This window comes from Hydra viridissima, unplaced genomic scaffold (assembly GCF_058129835.1).
Source record: "Hydra viridissima isolate aposymbiotic clone 2 unplaced genomic scaffold, HvirCarnegie_v1 scaffold_7, whole genome shotgun sequence".
In the NCBI taxonomy this organism is placed as follows: Eukaryota; Metazoa; Cnidaria; class Hydrozoa; order Anthoathecata; family Hydridae; genus Hydra; species Hydra viridissima.
In genome coordinates, this window is record NW_028324306.1 from 16,365,259 (window position 1) to 16,392,305 (window position 27,047).

The 27,047-nt window shown below is 30.1% G+C and overlaps 1 protein-coding gene and 2 pseudogenes across 3 annotated transcripts; all 3 read right to left on the bottom strand.

The window, feature by feature from the left end:
* Window positions 1-12,971: 12,971 nt before the first annotated feature.
* LOC149886369 (uncharacterized) lies at window positions 12,972-22,781 on the bottom strand (annotated as a pseudogene). The gene is made up of 3 exons (XR_016454594.1): window positions 22,531-22,781; window positions 19,264-21,898; window positions 12,972-13,968 (listed from the first exon to the last, which is right to left on the bottom strand). The product of XR_016454594.1 is annotated as an uncharacterized LOC149886369 (transcript).
* On the bottom strand, window positions 14,449-16,860 carry LOC149886370 (uncharacterized; annotated as a pseudogene). Its single transcript, XR_016454409.1, has 6 exons — window positions 16,733-16,860; window positions 16,369-16,434; window positions 15,401-15,574; window positions 15,151-15,215; window positions 14,841-14,932; window positions 14,449-14,599 (listed from the first exon to the last, which is right to left on the bottom strand). The product of XR_016454409.1 is annotated as an uncharacterized LOC149886370 (transcript).
* On the bottom strand, window positions 18,606-18,974 carry LOC149886371 (uncharacterized). Its single transcript, XM_090093779.1, has one exon. The coding sequence runs from the start codon at window positions 18,972-18,974 to the stop codon at window positions 18,606-18,608; it is 369 nt and encodes a 122-aa protein (XP_089949905.1).
* Window positions 22,782-27,047: the final 4,266 nt, after the last annotated feature.

Genomic DNA, 27,047 nt, shown 5'->3' on the forward strand with positions numbered 1-27,047 from the left:
ACAAGTTAGACTATTTATAATTGGAAAAAGTATAAGATAAACTGTATTTAAAAATAAATAACTTGGGAAAGGTAAAAAAACTTTTTCAAAAAATCAAGATGTGTTTTGCTATTTAAAAAGTAAAAACTCAATAGTGCTGGCTTTGCTGTTAGTTTAAGAAGATACTAGCAGACCAATAAACAAAATAAAATAAAAGGAGTGTAATGTAGAAATCAAAATACAAAACTTTTCTTATAAATGAAATAGTATAAGTATTTTTAATTTTGTAAATTTAAATACTAATTGAAATAATTGAGTAATAATCAAACCATTCAATATAAAAATAAATCATATTTATTTTTAAAACTTGAAATTCCAGATGTTTTAATTAAATTAAGCTAGATTAATTCTTAGATCTAATTTCCAATCAATAAACTCCATTCGAGTGGTTCAGTAACACTTCGCAACAGGTAGAAACAGGCAGACATATTGCAATAATATTTTATACCACCGATAATGCGAGTGATATTCTTAAAATCATCCCGTCTCAGTCAAAATTCAAATAAGTGTATATTTGAATGTGAGTGACTTATTTTTATTTATTTTTTTTTACCGTACGTATGTTATAAACCTCATTTTGTATTCACGAGCTCTTAAATTTACGGGTGAAATTGCCATTAACTTTACGGGCGAAATTGCCATTAACAACACGAAATAGTTTAACGGTAAGTCTATAAGGTTTAATGAAAAAAACAAGCGGCGGACAAAGAACTGTGGATAAGGTTATATATAACCTTATCCACATATATCTATATATATATATAGAAGCGATGTTCTTTAAAATAACAATAAGTGGTTTTTCCAGATTAGATGCTATTTTCCAGGATAAATGATATTTTCCAACATCTTTTTTGTCTTAATTGGTGATAAGAACATTTCGTTTTTGATGACATGAAAAAAGTGAATACAAAAAACATCGGCAAAAATCTTAACGTTTTATTTAAAAAATACAAATAAGCAATTAGTTAACTCTTTCGAATTCTTTCTGCGGACTTCGCGCATGTATATTTGGGCCGATATGATAATATAATCAGCTATTCCACTATTTTTGTGAAAATTATCAGGTAAAAGAATATAAAACTAAAAAGATACTTATGAATGGAGCACCAACGACGTTTATCAAATATTTCAATCAGAAATACCTCATTTTTCTACTGGTAAATCTAAGCAAATTTAAGACCATATATTTTTTAAGCCTGCTGTTTAGTAACGTTTGTGTCAACAATTTAAAAATAGTGATGTTCTTCACATTGCATAAAAATGCAAGCGTTACTTTATTCTCACAACTTTTTGCCAGCAACTTTACGAAACAGCTTTGTTAAAAGATTCTTTGCGAAACGATGAAAATTTTTTAAATATTTAGTCACTAAAAATGAATCGTGTCCGTGCACGAAAAAAAGTTGTTTGTTAAAATCGTTTAAACGAAACAAACGATGAAAAAGAAATCAGCTAGTATCTGGTCGAGGGGGAGGGGGGGGGGGTTGATAAGGAGTATGAATAAGATATGCGAATGAATGAAAATAGGTCTCTTAAAAAGATCTTTTAAATAGACAAAAGCATTTGCCCAATGATTAAAAAAATGCATCCCGTTATTCTTTTTTCTTAATTTTTAAATCTTTAACGGCCTATGAAGATTACAAAAAGAATTTAAGCGGTACTCAAGGTTTAGTTCATTTTTTTAAGGTTTTAAATCATCTGAGAAAATCAATGACCATTTTTTTGGTTTAAGTCATTTGTGAAATTTAATAATCTTTTTTATAAAACAGGTAAAAATTGAGCTTTTTAAAAAGCGGAGTCAAAAATTGACAAATTTGATCTGATGGTCATTTTTAAAATCAATGCTTAGTCACTAAAAATCTGAAACTTTTTTGGAATTTCATATGGTATGGTATTAGTTAATGATGATGTTAGTTGATGATGATGATGTTAGTTGATGATGGATGATTAAGAGGAATAGGAGGAGCTATAAAGAGAAGAGTAACGGAAAGGATTTTCCGTTAGAAAGGCTTTTACTACTGATTGAATGTCAACTTATGAGAAATAAAAGCGAAGTAAACGTTTACCCGATTACCACTGCAGATGTTTTAAGATGTCTTCGATATGAGTTGGGTAATCTCGTCAGAAAAAACAGCTCGAAATCTTTCTTCTCACTTTTTAGGTCATTCGAAACAGAGACAAAAAATAAAACTGAGACAAAAGTTTTATTTGGAGATTTAGGCCATTAAAATAATTATTTCAGATAATCTGATTATTTTAAGGTGGTTCACCTATAAAAAAAAGGCACAAAGTTCAAAAAAAATTGTTTTTCTATGTTGGATGATTTTTGTACAAAATTTATTCAGCTTTCTTATTGTGAAAAAAAAAAGTTTAAAATATATTTTAGTTTTTTTGTTATTAAACAAAATCTTGTACTATGTATTTTTAAAACGCATAGCAACGCACATAGCAACATACTGGCAACCAAAAAAATATTTATATCATCCTATCCTTAACTCATTTAAATTATATTTTTTGAAATATGAACGCTCAAAAGCGAATGGGATCACGATTGCGCAGTATTGTACAGTCATAAAAGTACGAAGACCCCAATTCATGGTAGAAATAAATTGACTGAGTCTGCTATAAACAGTATGCAAAATTATTATGATCTTGCCATAAGAAAAAATTTAAGTAATGTCTATGCTATGAAAAAAGCAGTTTTTGCTATTCTTTTTCACTCAACGGAGTTTCCGGATCAAAACTTTAGACATTCATTTTGCCCACGGTCTGAAAACACATGGTGTAAATGGCAATATGATAAAATCAAAGGAACTTCTTTCTATAAAAACAAAATATCACTATTAAAGTGGATTCATGATATAATTAAGCCTATATTCTTTGATTTATCTGCTGATACCTTGTTGTTAAAATGTCTCCATGGGGAAACTCAAAATGCTAATGAATGTCTTAATTCATTAGTGTGGCAAAAGTGTCCAAAATCAGTTTTTGTTACCAGAGAGGTTTTTGAAATGGCAGTATACTCTGCAGTCTTACATTTTAATGATGGAAGAAATGGTATTAGAGAAGTTTTATCATCATTTGGATGTGATGGTTTTGTAACAGCCGCTAAAACTCAGAAACAAGATATTCTTCGAATAACACGTATGGAACACAAATCTCGTCAACCTGTTAAAGAGCGTAGGAAAACTTTAAGAACAATAAAAAAAAGGGTATCTTGATATTGAAAACCAAAAGGAACAACTGGGGTATGAAGCTGGGGGTTTTTTGATGCGTTTGTTCAACTTGTAATTGTCTAAAACTATAAAAATAAAACTTTAAAACTTGATTTACTTGATTTTTAGATTTTACAATTTTTCAGAAGTTCAAAACATTGTAATTTTAGTTAAGCACCTGCTTTTGACTTGAAATTTTCACAGTTTGTTCATAATAGTTAAGAGATTCATTTATGCCATGGATTTATAATCCTGATAATGGGAAATATTATTTTTATGCAATGTAACACGCAATAATGTTGATATTTAGTGCAATCTTTAAAAAAAATAATAATATCATCACACAGGAGCATGTATTTTTAAAAACCATGGCACAAATGAAAGAAAGGTAGTTTAAAACCAGTATGTAAATTTTTGGCACTATCTGATGTAAACATTTTTAGTTGTCCTGTGATAAAATTTTCATTTTTTTACACTAAAGTGTACAAAAAAGTATGGATAATCGAGGCAAATTACTTTCAGCTTTTTTTTTCAATTCTTCAATTTTTATTTTATTATATAAAAAAAAATTATCTTCGTAGAGCTTATTTTTATCAAAAAATTTTTTTTATAGGTGAACCACCTTAATGTGAAAAAATGTAGAATGACAATTAACTAGATATGGTCAGAAAAAGTGTAAAGAATGTCACAATTTTTTAGTTTTAAATAATGCTTGTGAACTGAGAGTACTGGTTACATAATAACGCATAAGTTCACTCGAGGTAGTATTCTCAACCCTAGGCACACTTTAAAATCCTCTACTTCAGTTATTAATTGGCGATAAAGACATTATTCTTAATTTCCAATTGGAAACAATACTTAAGTATTGTTTTATGAAAGCAAGGTCATTCGGAAGGACCCATGATAGGATAATTCAACTATAGACAAAGGATTCATCAATAATTATTTCATAAATAAGAAACAAGAAACGCTCTATAAACTTTTTGAATGATGTCGTTTTCTCATGATGAGTAAACGCTGGTAGCATTTTGAGTTTAAAATTTTACCTTTTGCTGTGTCTTATGCAATATGCTGATGTTTACGTTCTGTCTATCTTGAATTTTTTTAAGATTTCTTTGGTAATTCTTTTAGGTTGGTACTGCAAGAAACTTTAAAATTTTTCTTTTGTTCTCCGAAATTTTTAAAGAAATTTTCTTTTTATACGTGCATTGTGTGTGCATATACATTGTCTGTGCGTATATATTGTGTGTACATGTGCAATTACAAGACTTCTTAAGCAGTGTTCGGACATATCGTTGAACTTATTTTCTAAACATCATTATATTTATTTTTTTAAACATGTCATTAAAATTTATTTTTTTAAACATGTCATTAAAATTTATTTTTTTAAACATGTCATTAAAATTTATTTTTTTAAACATATTAAAACTTATTTTTTAAACATATTAAAATTTATTTTTTAAACATATCGTTAAAATTTCTAATAAGTAAAGTGATTTTTTTAACCAATAAATTTAAAGTAAAATGATTTTTTTAACCAATAAATTTAAAGTAAAGTGATTTTTTTAACCAATAAATTTAAAGTAAAATGATTTTTTTAACCAATAAATTTAAAGTAAAGTGATTTTTTTAACCAATAAATTAATAAATTTTTTTTTTGTGTAACAATAAAAATTATTTTTTGTTTGCATATTAAAATTTTTTTGGTATAGTAAATACTCTTCATTCTCGTAAACAAAGCCGGTTTCCGGTTGCGAAGCCGGTGAGATGCTTTTTTAATTGTGCTGTGCAAAGGTTTTTCTTTCTTTTTTTCTTTTCTTCGTACGACTAAACTATATCTCTAGTTAATGTGAGGAGGGAGAAATTAATGTGAAAAGCAAAAACTATAAAAGCTCATAAAAAAAAAGTGTCTTTCAGTTAGAAGAAGAGTTTTAAAAGGAGGAGGAAGACGAAGTTTTTTAAAGAGAAGTAAATTAGAGTTTTTAAGAAAGTTTTTTTAAAAAGTATTTTAAAAAGTAAAATTTTTTGTGATTGAAAAAATACTTTGATGAAGAAGCAGTTTTTATAGGTGAATAAAAGAGAAAAAGAAGAAAAGGTTTTGATAATCAGAAGAAGATTTTAATATTGATTAAAGTAGAATAACCAGAAGATTCAAATAAAGAAGATTTTTAATAAAAAGAAGATATAAAAAAAGAGGAGTAATTGATATAAACAGTATTGAACACTTTAAGAAGTGTAAGAAAATATTATTTGTATTATATAAACGTTATGAGTAAAAGAGTGGTGACCATTACACACTAATAGAACGTTTATTGAGTTTTATTGTTTAACAGAATATACTGAGGACGGCAAACACAACCTTAACCCTTTAACGATTAAACCTTGCCTTTTCCTAGCCAAGTAATCCCCAGACCCTCAACCTTGTTCCCAACCTCCATATACCCCTCCACTCAACTCTAAAACCCAAACCTCCCTATCCCTAATCCTTCATCATCATCACTTAACAAACATTAAAACAAACAAATAATTTAATTTCATTAAAAACGCCGCCCTCACAATAACAACAAAATGAGTAAATTCGAATATAATATAAAGCTTAGGCGTATTTTTTAAAGTGTTATAAGCCAGATCATAAACAATAGGGTTTACAATTTCAAATGCTTCAATCATGTTGCTACGCTCACTTACAATTTCTCTAACTCCCATCAAGGTGCTTACCATTTTTGTAATATTTTTTTTTTTGTAATTTTTTTTAGTTTTTCCCCGAAACAAACTTTCAGCTACAATAAAAATATTCTTTTGCTCTTGTAACAGCAGTTCAACTCCCTCTATCTAAAGAAAAAAATAATTTCTATCTAAAGAAAAAAATAATTTCTATTTAAAGAAAAATATAAATATTCTCTATTTAAAGAAAAAAATAATTTTTGATCAATTAATGTTTCCTGATTTTTTTTTTTTTTTTTTTAAACAAATTTGTGTACATCATAACCAGCTAAATACTGCGATCCATCATAACCAGCTAAATACTGCGATCCATCATAACCAGCTAAATACTGCGATCCATCATAACCAGCTAAATACTGCGATCCATCATAACCAGCTAAATACTGCGATCCATCATAACCAGCTAAATACTGCGATCCATCATAACCAGCTAAATACTGCGATCCATCATAACCAGCTAAATACTGCGATCCATCATAACCAGCTAAATACTGCGATCCATCATAACCAGCTAAATACTGCGATCCATCATAACCAGCTAAATACTGCGATCCATCATAACCAGCTAAATACTGCGATCCATCTTTGTACGTTTGTTGCTCTTGTGCGTTTATTGTTTTCTTTTAATTTGATTTATTTTAAGCAGAGTTTTGTTTTTTATAAAAATTCAAAATAAGATTTTTAATATGAAGCGCTAATAAAGGGTGTAAACGTTAATCACAATAACGCTTGAATAAATTTTTTGGTAACTCAGGTAACTCTTAGGTATCTCAGCTTCTTGGTGATCCGAAACTGTTAATATTTACTTCGTTGTACAAGTTATTGTTGCATTCAAACTTACGCTCTGTGATTGCCTGTCTCATCTCTTCTGGCAACAAGTGTCATTGGATAAAGTATTTTGCATCTTCTTCACAATATTCGAAAACATTTATAGTGCTAAATGACCGAAGTTTTTCTTTTTTAATGCATTAGTTGTCGATGGGTGTGCTGAATTTACGTTTTTAAAACTCTTTTTGACTGGGTTATTCTTCCACGTGTAATATTTTAAACTACCTTCAAGGAAATTACCAAAATTGTTATACATATATTAGGTTTTATGCATGTTTTTGGAAAATTACTGTAACAATAGAAACTCTAAAAGCAAAATGTGGTCTCTTCGATCAAACAGTCAGTTTCTGATGTGTTTAAGAATCTTTTGGAGGATTAAAATAATTGTGGTAAAGGTTTTAGCGCAGGAGAAACGTGATAACTTATATTTGCAATGTTTGAGGTTTTCCTTTTTCTTTTTACTCTACTAAAGGCTTATCTTCAATTATAACCAGTATTTCCTTTGTTTAATTTTAGATTATGAAGAGTATCAGCTTACGACTCACAAAAATGTTACTCATCATCAAAAATTTTCAATGACTTAAATGGTTCAGTTGGTCTCCATACAGTCTTTTTATTGTTTTTATTATTCATTCTTTTTATGATCATTTTCCTATTTAAAAATCCCAGAGTTAATCCAAAAACCTAGAATTCAGAGAAAACGCATCTGCAGTAATTTAAAACGAAATTGATTTATTAGTTATTAGAACTGCAATTAAATCAAGTATATACAACTTTTGAATGTTGCTAACATACTGGATTTGAGCATTTCGAAAAGAAAAATCGAGTTTACTAAAAGAAAAGTCGGACGGCTTCCTTTGTCTCCAAACCAACGACATTTTTTTATAAAGTTAATCCAAGTTGAGGACCGAATGTAAATAAGTTCAGCGGTTTCATCTAGAAACTGAATCTTCTGATGGCTAATCCAAAAATGTTTTTTTTATTCCTTATCAAATATATATACTGAAATATATACTTTATTTATTTACCTGAAATATATGCTTTATTCCATAAAATTTTTTTATTAAAAAAGATACTATTTTTTTAAAACTAGATTTAGTGATTGGGGGATTAATAACATTCGAATTCTTGATCACAAATATTCTCTTACCCATCGTGAAGTCATAAATTGTTGAAGTGTGGTTTTCTAGTTGAATTGTTGAAGTGCGGTTTTCTAAATTTTGAAGAATTCATTACCAAGTTCTACTTACATAAAGAGAACATGTCCTCAAAGTGTTCTCGAATGTGTCCTCAACGTGTCCTCAAACGTGTTCTGGTGAAAATTTTTGATTACAAAAAATATTGAAGATTCTTAGGAATTTCAGAGCTCATAAGCTAAATTTCATCGATTTTAATCTGCTTTTTTCATATTTATGTATCATTGAGAAATACGGCAGTCAAGGTTTAGAGAACACTGCATATTTTTTAAAAACTATTTATGAGAAAATGACAAAAAAAAAAAAAAAAATGAAGACATTGAAAGTGTTAGAGTAATTTTTCAGTCACTATTGGTTTTGCACCAGGTATTTTTATTTGAATCAATTAAAATTCCCAATTTGGTACATTAATGTTATTGCAAACCTGTAAGGAACCAAGGGTCTATATCTCAAAGCAGTATCGTTAAACTACGTCTTGAGCATTTTTTTTTCTCCCAAATTTCAGTTTAGCTTGAAGTTTCTTCTAAGTTCCGATTCAACGGAATTCGGAATTTGCGAGCAAATGCGATAAAAACTGCTCAGAACGCAGACCCCTAGAGACAATACCAGACCAAAAGAGTGGCAGACCTCTAAAGATATCGCCTGATCAAACGAGACAGAAACGGCGTCTTCATGCGTTATTTAATTGAAAACGACACTAAGCTTATAAATTTTATAGAAAAAATGACAAGATTTATTTTGGATTATTTGTTAAAGGGATGGTGATACATATTTAAGGTAAAAAGCAAATAATTCAAGCTTATACTTTTCTGCAGTTTATCCATAGTTGTGAATTATTCCGGAAACCTTGAAATTTTTGTTTTAAGAAAACCAATGTAATTTAGAGAAGATTTTATTAAGGGTGGGAGAAAACTTCGACAATCTCAAAAATCAGTAATAAACGAAGCGATAACGAAGCGAAGATTACGAAGTTCGAGGAATTTTCTAATTTTTCCGAGAATTCGGAAGCCTCCGTTAGCTTCGTCGAAGTAGAAGCGAAGTTGAAAAGTTTTTATATAACCAACTTCGGTCGTCGAATTCGGCTTCGAACATTGTCTAACTTCGTCAGAACACTTTTAACTTTGTTAGAAATGCTGTTTCTTAAAAATGGTAGAGTGTCAATACCAAGAAGCACAAAGAGGAGTTTACCTGAGGGGTGAAGTTGGAACACCAGCAAGGAAAGCGAGCTGCAAGATAGAACACCGTGGGAGTCCTTCAATGAAAGTCTAGAAGCAAATGGGGTCATCTGCAAATGATGGAATGGGAACCCAGCTGAAACAGAAAGTAAATGAAGTTGAAATTAACAACTTTTTGTATTCAATTATTATCAATATTTTAAACTTCATCAACTTCGATTTAATTTCATATAATAAAAGTATTTCTTCTAATAGCTAATCTGCTTTGATTGATTGAATGATGAAAAGACCCTTTCTCGCAGAGGCTCAGCTTCTTGATGGCCCCGCATGTCGGCGCGCAGATGGGCTCTGAGATATGGACAATTTTTTGTCATTTTCTGTTCTAAAAAACCTTTTTTTTATTAGATTAAAAAAATCTTAATCATGAAATTTAATTAAACAGAAATAATAATAGTAATAAAATAATAATAATAATAATAATAATAATAATAATAATAATAATAATAATAATAATGATGATGATGATGATGATGATGATGATGATGATGATGATGATGATGATGATGATGATGATGATGATGATGATGATGATGATGATGATGATGATGATGATGATGATGATGATGATAAAAGGTTCAAGAGAGCAAAAGATTTTCTAAAACAAATTTTGTAGACCGACGAAGTTATCCGATAATGTGCGAAGTGTTAAGTAAGATTTGGTGATGACAATTAAAACATTAAGGTAGAAGCGTTTAATTAAAGGTAATTATTATTATAATAACACTTATGATTTGAATTAAACGGTAGTCTGACGAAGGTAGGCGAAGTTCTTCGCTTTGTTTCGCTAAAATTCGGGTGTTTTTGGACTTCGAAGTCGAAGTCGAGTTTGCGTAGACGGTCTTCGGTTAAATCACGAAATCAAAATATTATATTGTCCGAAGTCCGGAGTCGAAGCTGAAACCCATTTTCTTGAAAAAGTCCCATGCTTAGTCTGCATACCGCATCAATACGGTGAACGGTGAAGAAATTTTGCTTTCGTGTTATCGGTGACTGCGGTTCGGAAATTTACGTTAATTTTGTGCTGAACATCGGTTAACAAAATGGCGTAATAATGGCTTTTGTTTAATTTATTGCGGAGTTTAAGGAAAAGTTGGTTTTGAAGAAATAAAATTTTATTTTTTTTTAGAAAATGTCTCAAAACAGTGACATCGAAACTCTGATGGCGATGGAAATCTACAGGTGATACTGTAGAAACTCTGATATTACTCCCTTTGAATTTGATAAATTTAATTATTTAATATGGAGTACCATCAATTTACACATTACACGGTGACTTAAGTTTTTCAATTTAGATCAATTAAAACCAATTATTGATTGTATGAAGCCTTTCATTTGCCTTTGGATGAAGTTGAATTATAAGATACATTAGTTTTTTTTTTGCAGGAGACCTTCCATTTCTTCGTCTTACTATGTAGACGACTTTTCTACTTTCTTAAAGAGAGCTTGTCTTTCCTTAAAGGTTTTTGTTGTTAGGATCATCTAAAATTATATAAAGTTTAAAGAAATTCATCGTAAATAGAGGGAAAATGCCTTTTCCCTAAAGTTATGTATCAAAATTTACAAAAGACATAATCAAAAATTTCTACTTGTCTTCAGCTTATTTATCTTTGGAATGGTCATTTCGCAGCCAATGCACTAGCATGTACACGCACTTCAGGTTGCAGCTTCAGGTTTGCCGCCAGCGTCCCTGTCGTCATCAATTACTTCAATTTTTTTTTAATTTGTGAGTTTGTTGTCGGACACTTGTGGCATAACTAGCAAGCGCTGTGGCCTGTTTGATTGCCTCGCTGACAAATAAACCACCTTTTGCCTTAAGCGTTGCATCAATGATTCTGTTCGGTCGGTGAGCTATGCAGCTAATACCGAGTTGGATTTTGGTGCTTTTCTTGACTGCAAGAATCATATTGGAACCCGCGTCGAAGATTGTCGTTTTCATGGCATTAGACCTGAGTCCGGGCACTTCTCGGACTGAAAATGATTGTCTTTCACCGTCTACACGGCATTAAATTAACAATTAACATTTTAATTAACAATTTAATTTACCTGTCCATCTTGCTATCAATCCTTTTAGCAATGTGGCGTTGATTGAATAGAGAACAATTGATGATTAATTACTTCTGTTTGAAGTTCATACCAACGTATCATTCAATCTGCTGGTCTACAACTCATTCGCGAAGACAACGTCTTCACCATGAGGGGGAGCATTCAGCAGTTGTCGCTCATTTTCGCAAGTTTTCATACAACAGTAGAAGTTTAAATCTGTGAAACTGTTTACTGTGTTAAAATTCAAACTTTTTATCGATTCAACGATTTATATCTGCATAAACTCAATTTAATTGTAAAAAAACTTTTACCGGGAAAACGTGGTGGCACACTTGGGACTTAGTCAAAGATCGATGCTTGCCTCCATGAAGACTTTCCGTTTCCAGCAAAATTTTGAGATTCATGCGAAACTTGAGCTGGCACAGGTTAGATGGCTTGTTCTTTGTAAACTGCCCCAATCAACTACCTTTTCCTAACTAATCTTTTTAAAATGACAAATTCTCAGCCACCCACTTCTTACTTCTTACTTTTCATCTTTTTCAAACTTGTTCTTTATCTTGGCATAGACCTCGTCATTTTCACGTTTCTAATCTTTCTGTTCTTTTAACAGCTCTGTAGCTTCAGTTAGATGTTCAACATCTTTGAGATGGTAGGCGAGCTGAGAAGTGGACAATTGAATGCCACGATTATCAAAGTATATACTTTGTTTCATTCGCCTATCGCCGTGGTATCAGGAAACCTTAGAGAGACAATCTGATAGCCTAAGCTCAAATAGTAATGTTTCTTTGCCAGCAGTAAATGAAGTGCATTCAACTATTAGCCTTGATTCAGGTAAAAAAAATTAAATTGTGAAAATTGTGTAGCATGAAAATCAGCCAGTAAGGCAGCAAAAGCTGAAAAGCCTGTTGATCACCTTCTATTAACAGCTTGACGAAGATTCTAGGAAGAATGAAAAAAGGAAACTTTTGGGGCATATTTTTATAGCTTCTCAGTAAATATGACCCACTTTTGTCAAAACAGGTGAAAAACGTTTGCAAATCAAAATAGTCGCTGTCTGCAAGATCAAAAACTTTCAACGCCAACACAAAATGAGTTTGTTGGTCTCTGTGACTCCTTTGTCTGTCTTTCAAACAGCAATTATTGATGAAATTCATATTGCTTAGTACTTTTTAAATATCATTGATGCCACTCCTGATTGTTCCCACCAAGAACAAACTACGTTCACTATAGGATATTTAAACGTAGTTGATGGACCCAAAATGTCTACTAAAGAGAGGTTTCTCTTACTTGATAACTTTACAAAGAAAAGTGGCAAGAATATTGCAAGTTGTGTCCTAAAAAACTTTAAATACTTGAATTTAGATTTTTAGAACTGTATTGGTCAGGCCTATGATAATGGTGCAAACTAGGTAGGTACATATAAAGGAGTCCAAGTAGTACCACAGGAAGTAAACTCTAGTTGTCTTTTTTGTCCATGAAGAATCACACTCTGAACCTTGCGCGTTACAATTCTGCCAAATCACGCAAAGAGGCAATCACATACTTTGGTCCAATCCAGGAAATGTATAATTTCTGCAGTAGTAGTTCCAGAGGTGAGATATTTTAAAAATACTTATACCTGTTTCTTTATTCAGCATGTCAAGAACTAGATGGTCTACTCGTATTGATAGTGTCAAGCCAGTTGTTCAGCAAATCTAAAATAGTTTACAAGATAAAGTTTCCGCTTCTCTTTTTTTCATTTCTTTCAAACAGATTGCTATATTATATTTTGTAATCAATGTTGAAGGATGACTGTTTCCAAAAATACCAGTTTGTTCTTTTTCAACTTGATCATAAATTCCTAAAGCTTCATTATATTTTCCCACATTCTTCAAACAGAATGCTATATTATGTTTTGTAAACAATGCTGATGGGTGATTGACGCCTAAAATATCAGCTTTTATTTTTTCAACTTGATAATTAATTTTAAAAGCTTCATTATATTTTCCCATATTACACAAACAGAGTGCTATATTATTTTTTGTAACCAATGTTGATGGATGACTGTTTCCTAAAATATTAGTTTGTACCTTTTCAACTTGGTAATAAATTTCTAAAGCTTCATCATATTTTCCCATATTATCCAAACAAAGTGCTATATTATTTTTTGTAACTAATGATGATGGATGATTGATGCCTAAATGATCAATTCTTATTTTTGCTACATAATAATAAATTTCTAAAGCTTCATTGTATTTTCCCATATTATCCAAACAGCTTGCTATATTATTTTTTGTAACCAATATTGATGGATGCTTGAATCCTAAAATATCAGTTTGGGTTATTTCAACTTGATAATAAATTTCTAATGCTTTATTATATTTTCCCATGCTGACCAAACAGCTTGCTATATTACTTTTTACAACCAATGTAGATGGATGATTGATTCCTAAAATATCAGTAAGTATTTTTTCAACTCGATAATAAATTTTTAAAGCTTCATTATATTTTCCCATTTTATCCAAACAGAGTGCTAAATTATTTTTTGTAACCAATGTTGATGGGTGATTAATTCCTAAAATATTAGTTTGCATGTTTTCAACTTTATAAAAAATTGCCAAAGCTTCATTATATTTTCCCATATTCTTCAAACAAACTGCTATGTTATGCTTTGTAACCAAGGTTGATGAATGATTGATACCTAACATATCACCCAGCGGGCACGGGTACGTTCATTGTACATACATTGTACGTCCGGACGGAACGTACAATTTTAGTTCAGTTTTGGTTCAGATTGGAAATACTGAATGACGTCCAAATTTGAACGTACAATGTATATTCAAATTGGACTTACAATTTCGGTCCAAATTGTACGTAAATTTTAAGCTCGATTTTGGTTCATAATGGATTTACTGAAAGACTTCCGAATTAGAACGTACAGTTTACGATCTTTTAGACATATGTCCAATAAGATCGTTTATTGTACGTTATCGTATATACGAAAAAAACAGATTTTGAGCCTATTTGGAACAAAAGTAACAAAGGCAAATTAAACCATTCTTGTATTATATTTTATTTATTATATCTGTATTGTATTATATTTTGAGTAAAGAACCTTTATTTTTTAATTTTTCTTTTACTTGACTAATGTAAAATGACTCACACAAATAAAAATAAATAAAACAACTCATGTGGGATCATAAAGATTTATTATGGAAAAAGTCTTCCTCTAAAACAGCTTTACCACCACCACGACCACCACCATCTTTTCTGTCAGGAGCACGTTTCAGAACATTGCCAATTGAATGGTGCACTTCATTTATAGTGTACTTCGTCATAGAATCTAAAATATAAAATAATTACATACTAACTGATTATAAACAAGTAAAATTTTAAACGAAATTTTACTTTTCTTTAAGATGAGAACAAGTTAACTTGCCTAATTATATAAGACATCAAATATATCCAAAGGACCGAGCATATCTTTAAAATATATTTAAACTTTGTTAAATTGTTAATACTTTCTCAAAACTAAATAGACCATTTTTATTAATAAATACATTAAAAATGTGAAAATAATGTACCCGTAATTACTCTTATAATGTTTGTTTTCTTGAGGGCTTTCTTGTGTTTACCCTACATGTTGTAACAAGCCATCAACTTGTTGGTCATAAGCCTATTTTATAAATTTTGTTTTAAGATAAAATTTCTTACTGCATTTGGATAATTTGAACTAAAAATGACCTGTTTTTTCACGTCATTTTATTTTTTAAAAATATGATAAAATATTGATCAGTAAATTTTTTAAAGGCAAAGAAATAATTTTATATAGCTAAGATTTTAAACAAGGTATTAACAACTAAGGTTTTAAAGAACAATATTTAACAAACTTACATTAAGAGGATGGCTTTGACATTTGCATGACAGGAACTGCTACCAACCATTGTTAATTGTTTTTTCTTAAATTAATATGATACATTATTATAATACACATTATTACATATTAGAAATTTTTCTTATTAAAGCATATACATACATACATACATACATACATACATACATACATACATACATACATACATACATACATACATACATACATACATACATACATACATACATACATACATACATTATCACTTACTAGAAGCTGATATTTTATTACATCAGAAAGTTCCTCATCAAACTTTTCAAATTCTTCTAAATTATCAAATTTCTTTACATGATATGAAGAATGGCTCTGGTTCATAGTGTGCCCCAATCTTACACTGCTCTTCAAGAATTTGTGTGAGCAAATGAATTACTTTATATTGGAACTCTGAAAATAAACATTGAATTGTTCTAAAGACGTTTATCATATTAATATTAATCACATAAACATCAAAAAAATTATCGGATTGAACCTTGAAATACTAAGGAAATACTAAAATTTTGGCTTTAATTGCATATCAGGAGAGTACCTTTTGCTATAAAAAAAAAATTATTATGGAATTTGAACAATTCATGAGTGCTCGTCATAACAATATGTAATTTGATTAAATATTTTATGCTCCTTGCATTTTTATCTTTCCAGATATAATCTGAATTGTATTGCAAATTTGTGTAACAGCTGTGATGCTGTTGTGGCTAAGATTTAATAGAAATTAAATAAGGTTGAATACAAAAAATTTAACAATAAAACAATAACAACTTAATGGCTTATTTTTATATAAATATTTAAAATATGTCTTTTGTTTATTGGCTTTTTTTTTAAAACTAAAATTAAAAAAAAAAAAAAAATGAAAACAGGAAGAGGAAATCTAGACATTCAGTTCTAGAACTTGCACCTTTTAATGTATGGGAAGATACATTAAAAGGAGATCGAGACCTAACTCTGTTAAAAGTGGGCTTTTTAGGACATGTAGCTAAATAAATAAAAATATTCTCAATATATATAAATCTTTAATATATATATATATATATATATATATATATATATATATATATATATATATATATATATATATATATATATATATATATATATATATATATATATATATATATATATACTACAAATTTGAAAACAAAAAAATTGCAAACAACATAAATCAATTAAACAATAGAGCATACGTATTATATTTATCTTTCGAGTTTTAGTCATGTTCTGATTTTCAACTTCTTTCTTATTTGAAGGTGCTTCAGATTCTTTTTGATTTCACTTGTGAAATCAAAAGCTTCACATACTGCTCTGTCATCTAAATTTTTTATTGATACATGTAATTGAATGTGTGTGTGTGTGTGTGTGTGTGTGTGTATACATATATATACATATATATATATATAAATTTTATAGATCATTTACATATAAATGGGATCGAGAAAATATCAATATCACAATACTTACTATGACGACACTTTTCCTTAAGGAGCGGAAAGCAAAACCAATCACTCTGAGGTATTAGCTGCTGTTTACATGCTTTTAAAACATTAATACCTTTAGGCCATCGTACAAAACGCTTTTCATTTGGAGTTCCTTCAATCCACACTGAAGGGATTGTCAGCTCTTCTTCAACTGACCCTTCCAACCATACTGCTCTGCACCAAGACATACTTATTTTACTATAATAGAAGCTAAAGCGGTTTTATATCATAATAAAAACAAATATAAAAGAGTTCTAGACACGGAAAGAAGTTTTTCTCCCAACTGTTTATATAAGTAAACTAATTTATAGATCTACATATCAAGTTCAGAAAAAAAACTAAATTAAATTCTTTCATTATTGTTCAGTAATGGAAATATTGATAAACCTCTTTTTTCATTCAAACAAACACATTTCCTTTGAAAATCTGCACAACTTAATGTTTTTTGAACAACTTTATTAAAATGTTTGGTGTGAAACAATGATATGTTAAACTGCATTGATGGAGCTGGAGTATCAAAGACGTTGTCTAAATATTTAGTAGCAATAACATTACATTGAAAGGTACCATTATTGTTCTTAGCCTTTACAAAAGCAATAGAAGAGTTATGGAGCAAAAAACAACTATATCTTTTCTGTTAGCTGAAACTTTAGTTTCTAAAGTTTTTTTAGGTAATTTTCCAAAAAAATGTTGGTACTCAGATTGTCGTTTTCAAACTTTTTTAGAGAATTCCGTATGTTCCTTTTCATTCTTTGAAGAAAGTTTTCAAAAGGAAAACACGATATTCTGTTAAGAGAACATGAATGATTATGACAATCATCAACTAAGTGCAAAAGATTATGCACTGTAAATGTGTTGCCATATATATGTTTAGCTTCATTCACAAAATACTTTAGCAAATCACTTGCATAATCTAAATATGGAACACGTAGATGGTCATCATCCTCTAATAATATGGTCATTGCAATACTTAGGACCAAAAAATGTTCATACAACTTCTTTGATACTATACCTCTTAATGCAACTGAACCAGTATATAACAAAAATTGTCTAAATTCTGTCTCTTTCCATCTATCCAAGGCATTTAAACTTCTAGGTTGCCGAGCAAACTCACTTGGTATACATCTATTATTACCAACCAATACTTGAGATACTTCTGAAATTTGAGCAGCAGATATTTTCCCACCTGGTCCTTTTTTCAGATAATTTAAGATGCGACGCATTACACCTAAACATACAAGATGCATGTAATCTAGTGTGAAAGAGTAAATGCAATCAATTCCTATTCCAATTAAAGGTGACATTGATCATTGATGACTATTGTGATATCCAAACTGTTCAAAAGTAATTTTATCTCTCAATTGAAAGTGTTCATCTTCATTAAATACCACTCTTTCTTCATGTGTTCCATGAATAATGCACCTTTCACAGGAATAATAACTGGAATGAGGGACTATACACTTTAAAAAGGCTCTGGAAAGTGCATCACAAACAAAAGATTTAATCTCTATGCTTAGCTGGTCTCCATTGAACATAATGCCAGTGTGTCTTAATTCATTCCATTCGTTAACAAAATCTAACAAATATTCATTAATATTATCTGGTTTATGATCACCATAAAAGATAGCAATAATAAATATATCAGAATTATCAAAGCATGCAAGAATTGGCCAAATCTGCATACTTAATGATTTAAAAAGAGGAATTCCATCAATATTTATTGACAACTTGATATTACCAACAACATTTTTTTCACTTAGAACACTTTTAATTCCTTTATATATTCCATAATATGCATAATCCCCACCACATTTTCTTTCTGTTGGTATTTTTCTTGGTGTTTTAAAAAGAGTCCTTGCATCTTTAGGAAGAGAAGAACCATTTTCACGAAAGATAGATAAAAGTTCATTAACAGATGAACAAGTCCAACAATTTCTAATTGCACATTAAGCAAGCTCATTATTTAATGATGACATTTCACCCTCATTAGAATCATTACTACTGTAACAATCTGTTTTGTTACTGTCAGATTCACTACTGTTCGGATAATAGCCATCAGTTAAGTAAGCATTATCACATAAAAAAATATTGTCTGACATACTTATACTCTCCAATAATTCATTGTTACTATTCTCTGAGCATAAGTCATCAAATGAAGATGAAACTGTTGTAGAACCAGGCGATGTTGATTTTTCTGTAAGGAGAGAAAAATCAATAACATGCTGTTCAACAACTGTCTCATCCTCATTTGGTGAATCTAAAAATGCATTTACTTTTCTATTGATACCTTTCCATTTTTTTACATAGGATGCCATTTAAACAAAAACTGAATTTCAAATGTGAGTTATGCTGAATCTTAAAAAAAAACACCACGTTATTTAGATAAGATGTCCGCTTTCAATTTTCATGTGAAAATACATAATAGTTGATAATGCTAAATTTTGTTTTTTTAGTAACATTCAGTATATATATATTTGAAGTTTAGTTGCTATTTTGGTACTACTATTTAAAAAAATTTGAAGGTTCATTTCTAGTCCGAGATCGGACGAACGACGTTTGGACGTACAATGTACATACATTAAATGTTCTTGTGCCCGCTGGGCAGTTTGTATTTTATCAACTTGATAATTAATATCTAAAGCTTCATTATATTTTCCCATATTATTCAAACAGCTTGCTATATTATTTTTTGTAACCAATGTTGATGGGTGATTAATTCCTAAAATATCTGTTCGCATTTTTTCAACATGATAATAAATTTTTAAAGCTTCATTATATTTTCCCATATTCTTCAAACAGCTTGCTATATTACTTTTTGTTACTAACTTTGGTGAATGGCTGATTTCTAAAATATCTGTTTCCATTTTTTCAACTTGATAATAAATTTCTAAAGCTTCATTATATTTTCCCATATTATTCAAACAGCTTGCTATATTATTTTTTGTAACCAATCTTGATGAATGATTAATTCCTAAAATATTTGCCTGCATTTTTTCAACTTGATAGTAAAATTGTAAAGCTTCCTTATATCTTCCCATTTTATCTAAACAGACTGCAATATTATTTTTTGTATCCAGTGTTGATGGATAATCATTTTGCATTTTTTCAACTTGATAATAAATTTTTAAAGCTTCATTATATTTTCCCATTTTATCTAAACATTGTGCTAAATTATTTTTTGTAACCAATGTTGATGGGTGATTAATTCCTAAAATATCAGTTTGTATGTTTTCAACTTCGTAAAAAATTCCCAAAGCTTTATTATATTTTCCCATATTCTTCAAACAGACTGCTATGTTATGTTTTGTAACCAATGTTGATGGGTGATTGATTCCTAAAATATCAGTTTGCATTTTTGCAACTGTATAATAAATTTCTAAAGCATCATCATATTTTCCCATATTATCCAAACAGAGTGCTATATTGCTTTTTGTAACCAATGTTGATGGATGATTGAATCCTAAAATATCAGTTTCTACTTTTTCAACTTGATTATAAATTTCTAAAGCTTCATCATTTTTTCCCATATTATCCAAACAGAGTGCTAAATTATTTTTTGTAATCAATGTTGACGGATGATTGGTTCCTAAAATATCAGCTTCCATTTTTTCAACTTGATAATAAATTTCTAAAGCTTCATAATATTTTCCCATTTTCTTCAAACAGCTCGCAATATTTATTTTTGTAAATAATGTTGATAAATGATTAATTCCTAAAATATTAATTCGCATTTTTTCAACATAATAAAAAATTTCTAAAGCTTCATTATATTTTCCCATATTCTTCAAACAGACTGCTATATTATGCTTTGTAGGCAGTGTTGATGTATGTTTCATTCCTAAAATATCAGCTTGTACTTTTTCAATTTGATAATAAATCTCTATAGCTTCATTATGTTTTCCTATTCCATTCAAACAGTAAGCCTTGTCATGTTTTGTATTTATAGTTATTTCATTCTCAGCTCCATAAGCTTTTGTGTTATAGTTTTGAATAGCATCAAGTATGTTTAATGCTTCTTGAAAAAAACCTTTATTTGATAAGAACTTTAGGATTCTCTTACTTTGTTGATGGAGTACTTCACACATTTTTGATTGGTTTATACGAAACATGTGGAGAAAATGGTAATAAAAATGCTTCCCATCATCAACGTGTTCCTTTACATCTTTCAACTGTAGTTTTAAAAAGTCCGCCATGTTTTTGATGCATATTTCTGTTATTTCTTTACGTTTTTGATAATATTTGCACGCTAATTGTGTCATTTCGTGCATAGCGTACATCTCGTTATCATTGTCGAAACGATCAAGTAACGATTAACTATTTAATAGTAATACAGAGCGATTAATCAAATACTCTTCGTTTATATTCAGGTATTTTGAAATTTTGGTAATTAACTGTTTTGAAATGTGTTGACCGTCGCAATACGATAAATGATTTAAAAGTTCAAATGATTTTTCATGAGAGCTTTCTATTTTATTTAACACTAAGTTGATTGATGTTACTGCAGACTTTGTCTCAGCTTCGGTGGGGATACCTTCCTCGAGTATTTCAAAGGGATAGGATTGATAAAGGTCTAAGTAGTTCTGCAAGGAAATGTTGTTGTTGTTTATATAGAGAATTGCTTGATTAATGGCGAGTGGATGATATCGAAGCACTTCGGTTATCTCTGTTAATTGTTTGTCATCGTTTGTTTTAATGTTCTTTTTCATGAATGTAAATGCATCGTGATGAGAAAAAGGATTAATTTGGATTTGATGAGCATTGGCAGACCACGTTTTCCATTGTGACGTTACTAAGGTAAATGCGTTTGGTTTATTAGAAACGTATTTTTCAAAATTCAAAACGCTTTCATGATCAACGCTGTCGAAAATGTACAACGTTTTTTCACTTTCGAAGTAGTTATGTATTTTTATAGAAACTACTTCAACGTCGAACGCATCGCTGTGAGAATCTTTTACGCTTAACCCTAATATGTGGCAAAGATTAGTCATGGAGGTTTGCATTTTATCAAATGCTGCGTCCAACCAGACAACCCTTTCAAAGTACTTTGTGTAAGTTGCTGCATACTTTCTAGCGAGCTGAGTTTTTCCAACTCCAGACATTCCAACTAAAACCGTGATTGATTTACCCGAAGCGGTTGTTTTGCAAACGTGTTCGTGAATTTGATTAAGTTCATCGTCACGTGAAAAAAAGGCTTTTATCGGCGGTAGGACACCGAAAACTGAGTGTCGGGATAACAATTCTAAAATACAAAAACATTTACTTTTTAACTAAGGTATAACATTGTCCAGAAAGGCTTCTTAGTTATCTATTGGACACTCTTCAAAACCACAAAAACATTGGAAACAAACACTGGCTTTGTCGAACAACGTAGAATTCATCAGCAAAAAAAGAACTTTTTGGAGTAAAAGAATATCTGGACTCTTGTTCATATTATTCTAAATTCTTCTTCTTCTTTTTTTTTTTTTTGCCTCTTCTACTATAAGTGACTAATATCTGCTTTTAACATATAACATATATCATATAGAGAGCACATGCATTAAAATCACATCATGATTTAAACTTTAATGACGGTTACTTCGAAGAGTTGCAGAAACAAAAGCGGTTTGACTTGTTGCTAAATGTATTTTAAGATGTAATTACAGCAATGATGATAAAAATGCTTAGTCTTCAAAGTCTACATTCAGGAAATCTTATCTTACGCTTTTTAGTTGAACTTCAAAACTACCACGGTTATCGAAGCAAACTTTTTTATTGGAACACGAACCTCACGTAGTTAACGTTTAACATTTTTCTTTCAAATTCGAATTCCTTTAATTAAAAGCTAAAAGAAAAAAAAAAGTTTCTTTAAATTAAAAAGCTTTAAAAACGTACTTCGTTCGCATTTCCGGACCAAGTCTTTCCGCTTACAACAAATTAGTCCGGTTTTAACATCTCGCCATTTTTTTAAAGGATTATCTTTACGCCATTGGTTTAGTACTTGAAAAGTTTGTTCTCTTATTGTTTTAAATTCTTCTATTACATTGTCAATTGTTGTGTCATCAACCAACAGACATCGAGCAACTTTTTGCCAATCATAAGTCAACAAATCTGCTAGAGTTGTAAACACATCTTGTGGAAGATTTTCAACTAAAGAACAAGATTTATTTGTGAGAATCGAATCTCCGTCTCAAATTAAAAAAGTAAAAAATATGTAATTACCTTTGATATCATCAAACTCGTTCTCCATTAGAATAAGGTCTTATAAAGTTTTCTTATAAATATTAAGGCCGTTAAATGTCACGATAAATTATACCAAAATCCTCTGTAAAATGTCGCAAAATATTTGCGCTGTAAATAGAAATAGAATTAGAATTCGAAGCCAAGGTTTTCAAATATGATTTCCCGCCAAAAAAAAAGTTCCAGATATTCTTTTACTCCGAAAAGTTCTTTTTTTTGCTGATGAATTCTACGTTGTTCGACAAAGCCATTGTTTGTTTCCAATTTTTTTGTGGTTTTGTGAGCTAGCGCTGTAAGGAATTTTAATTATGTAACTTTAACTCTCACTTCCGCAGTTTTTTTAAAAAAGCTTTTTGCCGTGACCGATCTAAATTAAGAAAAAAAAAAAAAATTAAGATTACATGTTATTCAAAATTAATAGAAATTCAAGTGATAAATCCCTTTGAAATAATCTTTTTGAAAACGTAACAAACTGTGTATATATATATACATATAAAAAAAAAAGCTAAAGAAAAGAATTTTTTTTAAATATATAAAAGTTAAATTTCAAACTGAAAACTGCGAAGAGTTCAAAAACATTGTATTTTTATTGAAAGAAAAAAAAAATTAAAATCAAAAAGCAAAATTCTTTTACATATATTTAAAAGACATTTATAACAACTTAAATAGGCAATGGAATCTATCATAAGCAAATAAAAATAAACACAGTAAAAAATAGTTTTGTTCTCCTTTTGAGTGCAGAAAAAATCTACAACCAGTTTTTTTTTTTTAGAACTGAGTTTTGAAAAGTTAAAAAAAAATCAAACAGTTTGTAAAATGTGCTTTAAACACAAACAGAAAAAATTTTTTCTGAAATGGCAAATCAAAAAACAATCTTTAGGATGCAAATGAGGTTCATTACTGAAGCCACAACATATAAAATTTGTACGCTTTCTATTGACAGGAGTATTACAGATCACACGTTTTCTATCGCTTTCAACATATTTAATCAAACGTCTTGTATTGTTGAATCTTTCTAAGACTGGATTTGAAACTTGTGTAGAATTATCAGGCATCATGGTAATACAAGAAACATCTTCGTGTGGATAAAATCCTTTTTGATAATTTGCGATAAGATTTCTCATAAATGGTTCAATTTTTTTCTTTTGCATGGCTTTCTTGAGATGGAGCAACATGAAGAATTGTATGGTATATTGCCTCGAATCTATTTCTTGGAAACATAGAGCTATATCAAGGAGTGCGATATACATCAGTTAGTGACCACGTGAGCCTTTAAATTGAGGTTCTTTTATCTAATTCCATTGAAATCATGACACCGATAAACTTAGCAAGATCATATTCATTAATTAGGGCCCAAGAAAAATATATAGATGAAATTTAACATGGACTATTAATCTGCATTTTGTAAAAGGCAAAAGAATTAATTAATCTAACTAATTCATCTTGAATTTTGTCGCTAAAAAGTTCTTTAAAAGAGTTTAAAATATGTGAACTTTCATCGAGGTTTGTATTGACTCCAGGTCTATTATAAGGACAAAAACGAAACGAATGTGTTGGAATATCGTTGTAATCTTCTCCAAGAAGTACTCATAAGTCAATATTGTCATAATGAGCAGATATACCAGCTTTAAACTTTCTTTTTCTTTTATTTATAGGAGCAGCTTCTGTAAAAGAAGTATCGTCGCCTTTGATAATCAAAGGGGACGAGACAATTGAATATTCTAAATCTTCTGAGCTAGAACTGCTTTTAAACTCACTTTCTGATTCACTATGATCTTCATTTAACCATTCAAGGATTAATTTAGAAGCTTAATTGGTACTATGCATTACTTTCGACGGCTTTACTTTGAAAGCGGTTTAAAAAAAGTACAAATTTTGTTATTATATCTTGCTATAATTTATACAATATGGCTGTTATTTTTGACTAATTATGCAGAGAATTAAGTACACTATTTGAATAAATTCATGAAATGAGTCATAAATTAGTACTAATATTCAAAAAACTATAAATAATGAAGCATATCAGAAAGCCACTACCAGCGGCTTGTGGTCAAAATTATTAAAAAATAAAAGCCGCTGCTAGCGGCTTATGGTTAGGAAAGAGTTAAGGTTGACGCTGAAATGGAAAAAAATTAAAATTGTTTTGCGGAAAGAAAAATATCGAACGAGTTATGTGTTAAACCAAACGGAGATCAGCGTGATCGTTTTTTTAGTTTTAAAATTTTCAAAGTAAATATGTACTCTTTCGTTGAGATTAAACTCTGTTTTAGATGTTTATAAACTGGTGTCAGTTTTCTTTTTTTATTAAAAACCAATGGCCTTCCAAAAGTTAAAGTCACGCGATTTAATTAAATAATATGATTGAGTTACAAATAGTTGACGAGAAAAAGTTTTGTTGCATAACTTAATCCCATCTCTGAGAATTAAAGCCAAACGTAAAGAGTTGCTTTGCTTCGCGCGTAAGCACCATTTTCACAGATAGTTAAGAAGTTGGATCATCTCTGAGCACAATTTACAATCTAAGAGCTAGGTCATGTCAAGTGTAAGGCAAGATCAGAAAGGGAGCCTTCAGTTTTCAAACCCAGGCAACTTAATGCCATTAAAAATGGGATTGATAGGAACTTCATCAGGTAAGTGAGAAGAATGACAAAAGTGCTCAAAGTGTCTAAAGCAACATTTTATCAAAACGAAGATTGGTGCAAGCTCTTTCGCAAAAAAACAAAACTTTTTTCTTTTCACTGACCTTCTGAATGTTATCAAAGTAAAATGCTCCAAGAAACTACTTCAAGTGTGGAGGGGAAAAAAAAAATCAGTTTTGTAGTTCTTAGACGAAAAATGTTTCACTAATGATTTTTGGTCAGCAACAGCCAAACTAATCATTTTAAAACTAAGAAGAATCCCAAGATGGTCCCTGATGAAATCAGAGCTAAAAAACTAAGCATCGTGCACATGTTATGGTTTTCGGACTCATTGTCTCTTCAGGAGAAAAGATACCACACATCTTTCTGAAGACAGGCTAAAAGATAGGTGCTTAAGAGTATCTGGGGCAAGTTTTTTAGACTAATGTCCTTCCTTGGATTACTGATGCTTTCTGTGACTCAAAAAAAGTTCTTTTTTTCAAGATGGCGCTCTTTGTCACATGGCAAATACTTTTTATGCTTTTTAAACACCAACGTGTTTGCTGTGTCAAGTTTATATGTATACAAACATATGTTAAGAAAATAAGCTTGACTAAATTAAAAATAATATGGACTCAATTTAAAAAAAAAATAATAATAAAATGGACGCAATACCTTGAAGAGTTGAAACACTTATACAAGGTAAGCATGTGACAAAGGCTCGTTGGATTCTTTGACGGGTTTTTTTTTCTATTAGGAACGGGTTTTGTTAAAATTATTCAAAAAACGATAACTTTTTGCGAAGTCTGAAATATGTCAACATTAAAAAAATATTTTCGGTTGTTCTCAGAGCTTTTCGAAACTTACTGAAAAAAGTTTTTTTACTTTTCTTTCTTGAAATTATATTTAATGAATCGAACGATAACAAGAATAAGGATGATTAAAAATCAAATCTAAATGAGTCCCTGTCAAGTTTATTTTCTAAACATTTTACTTTCACGTTTTAAATGTGGATTTAATTGAGCCTGATGATGTAGATTGTTAACGAGTTAGAAACTCCGTTCTTACCTGGTGGTCCAGCTCAGTCTTGACTAGACTTTCTTTACCATTTCTGATGTCCGGTTGGTCATAATTTTAGATTGTCCTGATTCTAACTTTCAGTTTCAGTTCGAAAGGCAAATCTTGCGGGTAGTTCTGACAAATATTCTTTATCATTGTCAATTGGCCACTTAGTAAAACGTAGCGCCAATGTGTTACACTTTGTTGAGTAAAAGATAACATTTGGACGTTTTCAGGATCCAAGTTGTTTCTTCTGCCAGTGGATCTGTTACCAGATCCGCTAAAAAGCTTTTCTAGAGCAGCAGACGGTTTTCCAATTATTAAACTTGCTGCATTTACCAGGAGTAGAAACTGATGGTAAAGCAAGAGGAGCAAGAAAAGCAATAATCTTTTTTTCTACTGGTTTTTTTACTGGTTTTTCGGACCTGAGATGATTGTACTTGTGTATGAAAAAATTCCTTTAAAGCCGCAATCCTCATCGTTTTTGTCTAACAC